Source organism: Anabrus simplex, chromosome 1 (assembly GCF_040414725.1).
Source record: "Anabrus simplex isolate iqAnaSimp1 chromosome 1, ASM4041472v1, whole genome shotgun sequence".
Classification (NCBI taxonomy): Eukaryota; Metazoa; Arthropoda; class Insecta; order Orthoptera; family Tettigoniidae; genus Anabrus; species Anabrus simplex.
This window is the reverse complement of record NC_090265.1, coordinates 838,176,323-838,188,958: the sequence shown is the minus strand read 5'-3', so window position 1 is coordinate 838,188,958 and position 12,636 is coordinate 838,176,323. Positions and strand designations below refer to the sequence as shown.

Here is a 12,636-nt window from a genome sequence, read left to right as displayed (position 1 = left end):
ATTAAGGCCACGGCTGCTTCCTGCCCATTCCTAGGCTTTTCCTATCCCATCGTCGCCAAAGACCGATCTGTGTCGGTGCGACGTAAAGCAAATAGCAAAAAAAAAAAAAAAAAGAAACGAAGGCGTAAGTGCATCCTACCCGCATATTTGCATAAATATTAGCGATCTGAACTATCAGAACCCCTAATATTTATGCAACTCACGGACATAACTATAGTGCAGTTAGATGGCATTTGCACCTTGTTCAAACATATTGGCATTCCACCCTATTCGTGTATAATATAGTTTCCCTATTAATGAAAGTACTGTCTCGGCGAATATTCTTCAGGAGCACTCAAAATACATCCAGTGCAAAACCGTTTTGAGATGTGCCGTGACCAGTTTGGTGCATGTCGATGATTTGGTCCATAGAGTAGACCGTGTTGAAAGACTGCGATGTAATACCTTGGAACTTGACAACAGGTAGAGTCGATATTATTCTTGTTGTTCTTCTTTCGTTACGGCCTCTTTAGGACCACGGGCATATTTATCATGGTTTGGGTTTTCTTCATCTCCTCCAGAACCTCTTCATTCTCTCTCCTCCTTTCTCGTTGTCCTTCTTAATCTGGTTACCCTCCAGGGTTGGTTTTTCCTTCGGACTCAGCAAGGGATCCCACCTCAAGGGCAGTGTCCTAGAGCGTGAGACATTGGGATAAAACTGTGGAGGAGGGCCAGTACCTCGCCCAGGCGGCGTCACCTGCTATGCTGAGCAGGGGCCTTGCGGGGGAATGGGAAGGTTTGAAGGGATAGACAAGGAAAAGGAAAGGAAGCGGCCGTGGCCTTAAGTTGGTACCATCCCGGCATTTGCCTGGAGGAGAAGTGGGAAACCACGAAAAACCACTTCCAGGAAGGCTGAGGTGGGAATCGAACCCATCTCTACTCAGTTGACCTCCCAAGGCTGACTAAACCGGTTCCAGCCCTCGTACCACTCTTCAAATTTCGTGGCAGAGCCGGGAAGCGAACCCGGGCCTTCGGGGATGGCAGCTAATCACACTAACCACTACACCATAGAGGCGACCCTCCCGATCTCCACTTGGTATTTTCAGTATCCTCTTCACATGTCTCCCCACTAGTGCTTCTCTATCCTCTTCCTGTAAATATCTCTGTCACTGAGCTCTGGCGTATTGGTTAGTGTACATTTATTTCTCCGGTTCTCTGTCCCTTCCACCTTGATCCCCATCTCAGTTCAGTCCTTGCGGAATTCGACAAATATCTTAGTTCCAATCTTTTCTCTCGTCCCACCCGTTGTCGCCCATACTGGACTAGTCATTCTCTCCATGCCCAATCTAATCACATGTCCAGCTAATATTGCTCTATTACCGGGCGTGTTGGCCGTGCGCGTAGAGGCGCGCGGCTGTGAGCTTGCAGCCGGGAGATAGTAGGTTCGAATCCCACTATCGGCAGCCCTGAAGATGGTTTTCCGTGGTTTCCCATTTTCACATCAGGCAAATGCTGGGGCTGTACCTTAATTAAGGCCACGGCCGCTTCCTTCCCACTCCTAGGCCTTTCCTATCCCATCGTCGCCATAAGACCTATCTGTGTCGGTGCGACGTAAAGCCCCTAGCAAAAAAAATATATTGCTCTATTGAGTCTTCTTCGGAGATCGTCCTCATGTTTCGCTAAAGTTCGTGCCTTGATCTTCGTTCCTATCTTTCACCTCCTCTTTGGGTCCCAGTATTTTTCTCAGAATGTTTCTTTCTGCATTCTCAAGTTCCTCTGTTCCATGCCTTCCTAGTATCATCGTCTCGTACGCATACAGTACCGCGTTTCTCACTTGCCGTGTAGTGCCTGAGCTTTGCTTCTGTTCATATTTCCTTTATTGTACACTTCTCTGATCGTAAGGTAGGTGGTCCTCATCCTTTTAACCCTCTGTTTTTTTCTGTCGCTGTTCCTGTTCCTTCCTGTTACATATTCTCCAAGGTACTTAAACTATTCTACCTTGTGCACGGTGTCTTCTGGTGTTTTCCAATCGCCGATCGTCTTCAGAGTCAATATCATGTTAATATTAGAATATCACAGACAAACGTACGGTCCGATGCGAAGAAGATTTTGAGACATATTGAGATATTTTGCTGACCAAATGTACGCAATTTTTATTGCACCGAGTTGTGATATCATTCAAAGCAATTTTTTGAACTAGAATACTGTAGGAGTAGTACTACTAGTACACGTAAAACAGTTTAAATACCTTGGATAGATTCTGACAGAAGATCTTCATTGAAAAACTGATATTTGAAATCGCATAGACATGACGAAACTGGCAATCAGTGACAAACAGTGTCTGATGTGTCGACGCAACATGTCCGTCCGTTTAAGGAAAAGGCTTGTAAAGACCTATATCATACCAGCTGCGTTAAATTATGGCGGAACATGGGCATTAAACGCAGGTGACATTAAAACACCAGAAGCCTTTGAGATGTCGTACTGGTGATGTTTGAAATACCTAAGCTCGGTCGAGAAGATGACCAACGTGCATGTTCTCGAGCGAGTTAACGAGAAGTTACAGCGAATCAATAATATCAACAAAATAATGTCAACATGGCTCCAGTATACCTTGCGACAGGGCTGCTTAATATATGAAATACTTCAGGGAAAATTACCTGGCAAACACCTTCATGGGAGACCGAGAAACACATTTATGAAGACGTTATTCAGTTTTACTAGTCTAAAAAATGAATGAAGAAACTAAAATAAAAGTCCAAGGTAGATTAATTTGTAGAAGACTCACCGTAGAGACAAACTAGCTGTAAGACTGAATACATGACGATGAGAAATCTGTCTGTAGTTGAAAAATCATAGGAATGAAATAGAAGCAAATAATTATGTTTGCCAGTGGAGATATGGCGTGGAATTATATCAGTAGACGAATAAACTGGAGATGTGCTTGTAAAAGCAGAAAGGTAAATTTCGAATACAAAGGGACACGTTGGGGTAAATATTATTTTATAGTAAGAGGAGTTAGCGACTAGAATAATTTACCAAGGGAGATGTTCAATAAATGACTCAATTCCTTACAGTTATATAAGACTAGTTAAACGACAGGTAGAGAATCTATAACCTGGACGACTGCCCTAAACGCAGATCAGCGGTGTTCGATTGATCCTGATCATCCATGGTGTGAAGCTGCTCTACTTTCCTGGTGTTAATTTCTGGAAGAGGTAATAGTCTCTTTGTGTCTTTCTTCGTTTTCTTTCATCAGAAAATCCACTATGTTTCACCAAAAAATTCGAATTAACTTTCTGGGGAGTATTCTAGTAATGCTGGCTGAATTTCCTTAGAATAGTGTAAGATTAAAATGATGTTCCCAAATTTGCTAATGATACCTTGATCATTATTATACCTAGAGTGATTTCTTATTTTTTTAATTTGAACTACCAGGATCCGCAATAATAGGTACGGTAGCCTTCGTGTTCATAACGCTTGGAACGAGACAAATAGCCGGAAGACGTAACACATCACGACTTGAGAAATGAACCAAAATTGAACACGTGTGTTCTTAGAGTATTTATTTTATTGTGGGCGGGGAAATAAGGCAGTGAAGTCCTTTACAGAATTTCTAGCTTTAATGATGAAATGGAATGTATTTAAGGATGTGTGAATCTTCGACCTTATCGTGGAACTGATGATATTAATGAGTGACACTTCTTCGCGTTGATAAATATCAGTAATATGTCATGAACGTTTCGTTTAAAGGTCTTGATCGAACGAAGCGATAGATGACGAGGTAAAAGAATAAACTTGATAACGTGTGTTGTATATAAAGACGGTTGACAGGCACTGCCATATTGCACGTCCAAGCGCTACATCAAAATGAAAGGTAAGTAATGAGATTTACAGTTCAGTATAAATCTACAAGTAAATTGATGCTCACATAAGGTGCACTAGTACAAATGCATTTCTTAGATATACTTTTGAATTAATGACTTTGACTAGCCAGTTTGGTTTTCATAGCACATGTAAGTTTACCTAGAGCAGGGATGGCGAACCTTTTCCAACTAGTGTGTCATTTTAAGTCTGGTTTCATATTCTCAACTCTGCCAGTTGTTATTTTGCTTTAAGGAAAATCTACAACCTACACGCACACGCACACACACACACACACACACACACACACACACACACACACACACACTCCTCCATGTTGTCGTAGTTCGTATGCTCAACAATTTAACTAATTTCTACCTCATCACATTTCGCAAGGAAATCAGAAGAAACAGCTATCTTTGCCTGTAAGATCACATTCATGATTTCATCAAAACATGCTGCATACATGTGGGAGATATCCAAATTAGCTTTCAATTGCTCCTAAACTTCTCCTCTCATTTTGATTACGATATCCTTGACAGCAGTATTCCTTTAATTCTGTTAATTATTAGCTGTTAGGGTAGTTTTCATATAACGTGTCGGACGTCAATAAGAAAGTTTCCTTCAAGAGCTCACCGTTATAAATCTGTTTCCCATGCATGCTGTACTATGCAGTGAGACAGATAGAAACAGCCACACTGATATTATTCCTTGGCCGGAAAATGATACAAAATAGTTTGTTATGTGTAATCTTCAATATTTTGTGAAACGAACTATCTTCTTTCTTCATTTGATATGCAAGAAACATTTGAATTATTAGTCTCCAAAATTGCGCTTTACATTAAATGTGGAGGATCCAGTTGTTTTCGAACACAGGCAACATATATTTCTGTCAGTCCGAATTCCCTTGTCCACAGTTCTTGAAATATACGATCACCACCTTTGTTAAATTAATGTTCTTTTCGGCACTGATAACATGTTTGCGATGTCCGTATACAAAACCACCAGAAAACGACACTATTTCACTTGACTTTCGGACGTATCAGTGTAGCAGTGTTGCCATATTGCACGTCCAAATGGAACTAGTATTTTGATTTTCGATATTTATTTCTTACACTTGAAACACTATAAGATATGTATTGTCTGTACTACAAGACGTATATAAAAACATTATTATGTTCATGTGGCGTGCCACTGAAAACGTGTTCACGTGTCACCCAGTGACACGCATGGCATAGGTTCGCCATCCCTGACCTAGAGGCTTCAAGCACTGGGGGAAGTCCCTTCCTTAGGTCTAAATTTGAATTATTGAATTCGAATAACCATTTAGGTTTTTCTATAACGTCCATGAAGATAAATGGGGAAAATTTATGTCCCAGGTCTTACTTTGCATGATTGAGTTTGGATAATCATTTACATTGTTTTAGGATATACAAGCTCATGCAGGATATTCTCAGAAGGGAATATGAATTTAAAATTTCCAATAGCTGTTGTGGTTTCCTTTTGAAAGCCATGATCATAGAAGTGCATGAACTGAAGAAAATATAGTTCGTAGATCTAAATTTTGATTACTAACTTTGAATAGCTATTAAGGTTTTCTTGGAAGATCGAAGCATACGGAGGATGATTTAATTAGAAAAATGATCTACATAGTCTAAATTTGTGTTACTGTCTTTGACCAGCTTCTTAATTTCTGTTTGCAATAGAAGTATACAAATAATTGATAAACTTCTAAGATATTTTCCTTCTTTATCTGTTTACCCTCCAGGGTCAATTTTTCCCTCGAACTCAACGAGGGATCCCACCTCTACCGCCTCAAGGGCAGTGTCCTGGAGCTTCAGACTCTGGGTCGAAGGATACAACTGGGGAGGATGACCATTACCTCGCCCAGGTGGCCTCACCTGCTATGCTGAACAGGGGCCTTGCAGGGGGATGGGAAGATTGGAAGGAATAGACAAGGAAGAGGGAAGGAAGCGGCCGAGGCCTTAACTTAGGTACCATCCCGGCATTTGCCTGGAGGAGAAGTGGGAAACCACTGAAAACCACTTCGAGGATGGCTGAGGAGGGAATCGAACCCCCCTCTACTCACTTGACTTCCCGTTGCTGAGTGGATCCCGTTCCAGCCCTCGTACCACTTTTCAAATTTCGTGGCAGAGCCGGGAATCGGACAGCGCGGACCCAAGATACTTTTCTTCTCACTTAATTCTTTCCGAACCAACGGTTCATTTACATCAATATTAATGCATTCGCAGAAAATTTTATCAATAACAAACTATTTTTTCGGATATTGCTTTGAATTTATCGGCTAAGAGCAACGAGAATCCGGAGAGTAATTTCCTAACAATGTTCTATCCTTTGATCAGGGATGACTGTCGTGGGGTCTGAGTCGGAATTAATATCAGTTTATTCGACTTATACTGGTACATATTTCTAACATATAGATAGCTAGCAGTGTTCTTAAAAATGAGCCAAACCGGGCGAAATGAGCCAACTATCCAACAGGCCGTCAAATAAGCCCTAATTCCTTATCGAACCCACCTAAAATTACAAACTTACTTGCTTTCCTTAAAAAGCAACACGAAATTTCTGTTATTGCACTTTTCTCGGAAAGGAGAGTAGGTGTGTTGTGGAGACTTGAAGACTATAGGGCACGTTACAAGTATTTCACAAGATTTCTCATAAATATCACTGTAATTTCAAAGAGCGTTAAATTTTCGCTTCTTTCAGGTCTTCTTGTAGTGACTGTGTTGGTAGTGTTGGCTACAGCCTACGCTGTGGAACAAGGGGCAGCTTCCGAAGATAACAAAGTTGTCGACACCCCTGCCGTAATCCCTGAGGATGCTCAAGATGTAGGAAAACATCACCATCCTGACCACCACAACCATGACTGGGACCACCACAACCACCATGATGATCACAACAATGACCACCACCACCATCATGATGATCATAATAACGACAATCATCACCACGATGATAATGACAACAACCAGCCTGATACAGCCAACTTGTGCGCAGCAGCCAGGGCTGACAGGTGGCACTTGCCCTACCCTAAGGACACACACAAGTTCGTCAAGTGTGACCTGACCACAGGGAAAGGTACAGTCTTCACCTGTCCATCAGGTCTTGTCTTCAACCCCGCCATCCAAGTCTGTGCTTACGCTTAACCTGTGATTTCCAACAAGCAATTGACAAGGAGAAATTTTACAAAAATGAATTAAATCAAAACGTCCTGTTAAAACATCTTGAACAATAAATTCAAAATTTTGCAATGCATTTGTGCTTTTTATTTTTAAATCATGTGTGTTACCATACTGTACTCTTAACGACTCACTTGAAAAACGATGTAAACATTACAAATAATCATTATAGTACATTAAAATCGTAATTCCTCTAGATATGTTTTGTGCCAGTGTTAAGCTGGTCTCTCCATATTTTCATGGGTCTTCACATCTTTCCAATTCCAATGTGTTTATACGTGTGTTCCGTATCTTTGATGGTACTCAAATTCATCCAGTCAAGATTCATGGCGATACCAAGCCCTTCTGCAGGCAGTTATGGTGTCAAGCATTAGGAATGACTTGTATTTAATAATGCTGGTCCCAAAACCAGATAAAGTCTGAATATTGAATTTTGAGGGAGGTCCAGGTTTCCAGCAGCGCTAACAGTTAGAACTCACGGCATGTTTATTTATTTGCTTGTTTTTGTTTCGTTTTTTGCTACATGTTTGACGTCGCAGTAACACATCGAAGTTTCTAGGGGTCGGTAGGTTGGGAAAAGGCTAACATTGGTAAGGTAGCAGCCGTGGCCTTAATTAAGGTACAGCCCCAGCATTTGACTGGTGTGAGAATTGTAAACCACGGAAAATGCACTGCCTGATTTAATATCCATGCCCCCTTTTGCCATTTATAACTAGTTTCCTCTCCGACAGAAACATAGAGTGGTACTCCTTGAATCTGCCTCATCGTGGTTGTCTGTAGCTTATTATCAGGTGTATCTCAGGGCAGCATCGTTGGACCCCTACTCTTTGTTCTCTATATCGAAGACATAATTGTTTGCTGTCAACCCAGTCAGTGTTCCCTTTCCCTGTACACCGACGACCTGAAGATGGCCTGAAGATTGTCATGAATTATAAACAGTTTTAAATTCGTGTAGTGACTGGTTTAAGAAATGGAATCGTCCTCCCAATGTTAAGAAGTGTAACGCAATATCCTTCTCACTGCTAAAGCGAGGAATGAACTCTGCCTGTACCATCCAGGAAAATACACTGCAATATTCACTGGTAAGAGACCTAGGTATTATAATTGACTCTAAACTGACTTTCGCTGCTCATATCAATCAATAAAATTTCCAGCTATGTGTAGCCTAGGCATTCTTTGCAGGTTCACTGAAATTAAATACTGTATATTAAAGACGTAATATTATACTTCGTTTCCTATTGTTCTCCCCATTATTGACTTTTATTTCCCAACTTGGTCCTCATCTGCTATGACTAACATATCTCAAATAAATAGAATTTTTAACATTTTCACCTTCATTTTTAAGATACGCAGTCCTTTTTTAGGAACACAACTAAATTTACGAAGTAACATCTTGAACTCCTCGGGTATATTTGACCTGAAAAGACGTTTACAGATCTCCGATCTTTGTTACCTACATAAAATAATCAATGAGTATATCAAATGCAAAACTCTTCCAATGTACTACCCTGTACACTCCCCCACCGTCCAAGCAACACGCAACCAGCATATTCATCATGTGTACCCTCCGCGCCTTATCTTACAACAACGCTCTATCTTCAGCCGTCTCCCTTCTCTTGGTAACTCACTACCCAACATTGACATATTCACACCCTTTTGCATCTTTCAAACACAAAATTAAAAGATTCCTCTGCAGTCCTCTCCAGGTTTCCATTTTCATCCGTCCTTCCCAAAAATGAGCTTTCCACGTGCTAACTCTACAACAGACCCTTGCCAGTTAACGTTGCCATTCGTGTTACTTTTCAATCAATCACTACTGATCTGCATTTAGGGCAGTCGCCCAGGTGGCAGATTCCCTATCTGTTGTTTACCTAGCCTTTTCTTAAATGATTTCAAAGAAATTGGAAATTTATTGAACATCTCCCTTGGTTATTCCAATCCCTAACTCCCCTTCCTATAAACGAATATTTGCCTCAATTTGTCCTCTTGAATTCCAACTTTATATTCATATTGTGATCTTTCCTACTTTGAAAGACACGATCCAGAACTTATTCGTCTACTGATGTCCTCCCACGCCATCTCTCCACTGACAGCTCGGAACATACCACTTAGTCGAGCAGCTCGTCTTCTTTCTCCCAAGTCTTCCCAGTCCAACTTTGCAACATTTTTCTAACGCTACTCTTTTGTCGGAAATCGCCCAGAACAAATCGAGCTGCTTTACATTGGATTTTTTCCAGTTCCTGAATCAAGTAATCCTGGTGAGGGTCCCATACACTGGAACCATACTCTAGTTGGGGTCTTACCAGAGATTTATATGCCCTCTCTTTTACATCCTTACTACAACCCCTAAATACCCTCATAACCATGTGCAGAGATCTGTACCCTTTATTTACAATCATATTTACGTGATTACCCCAATGAAGATCGTTCCTGATATTAATACCTAGGTATTTACAATGATCCCCCAAAAGGAACTTTCACCCCATCAACGCAGTAATTAAAACTGAGAGGATTTTTCCTATTTGTGAAATTCACAACCTGACTTTTATCCCCGTTTATCATCATACCATTGCCTACTTTTCATCTCACAACATTATCGAGGTCATTTTGCAGTTGCTCACAATCTTGTAACTTATTTATTACTCTGTACAGAATAACATCATCTGCGAAAAGCCTTATCTCTGATTCCACTTCTTTACACATATCATTGATATATATTAGAAAACATAAAGGTCCAATAATACTGTCTTGAGGAATTCCCCTCTTAATTTTACAGGGACAGATAAAGCTTCATCTACTCTAATTCTCTGAGTTCTATTTTCTAGAAACAGAGCCAACCATTCAGTCACTCTTTTTTCTAGTCCAATTGCACTCATTTTTGCCAGTAGTCTCTCATGATCTACCCTATTAAACGCCTTAGGTAAGTCAATCGCAATACAGTCCAACTGACCTCCTGATTCCAGGATATCTGCTATACCTTGCTGGAATCCTACAAGTTGGGCTTCAGTGGAATAACCTTTCCTAAACTCAAACTGCCTTCTATCAAACCAGTTATAATTTTGCAAACATGTCTAATATAATCAGAAAGAATGCCTTCCCAAAGCTTACATACAATGCATGTCAAACTGACTGGCCTCTAATTTTCAGCTTTATGTTTATCACCCTTTCCTATATATGCAGGGGCTACTATAGCAACTCTCCATTCATTTGGCAATGTTCCTTCATGCAAAAAATAATCAAACAAGTATTTCAGATATGGTACTATATCCCAACCCATTGCCTTTAGTATATCCCCCGAAACATTATCAATTCCAGTTGCTTTTCTATTTTCCAACTTTTGTATGTTACTGTAAATGTCATTGCTGTCATAGGTAAATTTTAATACTTCTTTAGTATTAGTCACCTCCTCTATCTGGACATTATCCTTGTAACCAACAATCTTTACATACTGCTGACTGAATACTTCTGCCTTTTGAAGATCCTTGCATATACACTCCCCTTGTTCATAATTATTCTTAGAATGTCCTTCTTGGAACCTGTTTCTGCCTTAAAGTACCTATACATACTCTTCCATTTTTCACTAAAATTAATGTGGCCACCAATTATGCTTGCCATCATATTATCCTTAGCTGACTTCTTTGCTAGATTCAATTTCCTAATAAATTCCTTCAATTTCTCCTTACTTCCACAGCCATTTCTAACTCTATTCCTTTCCAACCTGCACCTCCTTCTTAGTCTCTTTAATTCCCTGTTATAATATAGTGGATATTTACAATTCCTAACCACCCTTAAAGGTACAAACCTATTTTCACATTCCTCAACAATTGCTTTAAACCCATCCAAGAGTCTGTTTACATTTTTATTTACCGTTTTCCATCGATCATAGTTACTTATTAAAAACTCCCTCATGCCTGTTTTATCAGCCATATGGTACTGCCTAACAGTTCTACTTTTAAGACCTTCCTTTCTTTCACATTTATTTTGAACTACCACAATAACAGCTTCGTGATCACTAATACCATCTATTACTTCGGTTTCTCTATAGAGCTCATCTGGCTTTACCGGCACCATATCCAGAATATTCTTCCCTCTAGTTGGTTCCATCACTTTCTGAATCAGGTGCCCTTCCCATATTAACTATTAGCCATTTGTTGGTCATGCTTCCTGTCGTTTGCATTACCTTCCCAATTGACGTTTGGTAAACTGAGATCATCCGCTACGATCACGTTCCTTTCCTTATCATTTCCCACATAGCTGATTATCTTATCAAATAATTCTGAATTAGCATCTGCGCTACCCTTTCCTGGCCTGTACACTCCAAAGACAACAAGTTGTCTATTATCTTTAGAAATGAGCCTTACCCCTAGAATTTCGTGCTTGTCATCATTAACTTTTTCCTAGCTTACAAATTCTTCTTTCACGAGAATGAATACTCCCCCTCCTACCATTCCTATCCTATCTCTACGATACACACTCCAGTTCGGTGAGAAAATTTCTGCATCCATTATATCATTTTTCAGCCATGATTCAACTCCTATTACAATATCTGGTAAGTATATATCTATTAAATTACTTAATTCTATTCCTTTCTTTACAATACTTCTACAGTTGAACACTAACAGTTTTATGTCGTCCCTACTTGATTTCCAGTTCCCTGTACTCTTAACACCGCTCCTAGCGCACCCTGTTTCCCTGAATGTACCTCCCTATAACCCTTCTAAACAAATTTCCTAACTTAAATGTACCATTGCGGTTCAAGTGAAGGCCATCTGGGCGCAGATCCCTATCTCCTACCCACCCATTTGATCTAGAAATTTCACTCCCAGTTTCCCACATACCCACTCCATAGTCTCATTTAAATCCCTAATCACCTTCCAGTAGTATCCCTCCTACACAGTATTCCACTGATAACAATCTCCGCTTCCTTAAACATCCGTGCTGCATTTGCCAGATCCCACATTGTTATTGCTGTTAACTTACTGTTGATACCTAATAGTGTTGTTTAGCTCGATTGTTACCTTATTATATTTATTTATATTTGTTATAATATTCATGGAAATTGTCCTTCCATCGGTTCTATCTTATAAATAAATATACAAATATAACATATTCAGGATTCCAGGCGGTGGAATTCGAACCCACTATCTGCCGAATCCAAGCTCAATACTGCGCAACCATAACCACACAGCTAACTCGCTTGGTGAAAATGTTTTAGTTGACAGCCTGAACTGTCACAACATCCAACAAATGCTAATCCTTCAGAGAGTGGGTGAGGATCAGTTCCTGGTGTTCTAGTACTGCGTCGTCGGTTGTGTCCCATTTGCAATCAGTCCCATTTGCGATCACAGGAAAAGTTGTCTCATTTGCGATCACTCCCGTTGCACTAGAAAACAAGAATGTGAAGAGAAAGACCAGTTCGTGTCCCATTTGCGATCACTGTAGCAGCGTAGCAGGGTTTTCCAACGTCCATGCAAGTAGGTATAATGGGGGGTTCTGCGGCCTCCACCTCCGCCGGCTCCCAGGGGCCCGCTCCTCCGCCGCCACCCGAGGAGCCTTCCCAGGGGCCCGCTCCTCCGCCGCCACCCGAGGAGCC

At 40.6% G+C, this 12,636-nt stretch overlaps 1 protein-coding gene across 1 annotated transcript; it reads left to right on the top strand.

Annotated features, from left to right (window-relative positions):
- The first annotated feature begins 3,748 nt into the window (after positions 1-3,748).
- On the top strand, positions 3,749-7,119 carry LOC136874038 (C-module-binding factor A-like). Its single transcript, XM_067147539.2, has 2 exons — positions 3,749-3,856; positions 6,571-7,119. Exons 1-2 carry the CDS (start codon positions 3,850-3,852, stop codon positions 7,008-7,010), a joined length of 447 nt encoding a protein of 148 aa, XP_067003640.2. The 5' UTR covers positions 3,749-3,849; the 3' UTR covers positions 7,011-7,119.
- Positions 7,120-12,636: the final 5,517 nt, after the last annotated feature.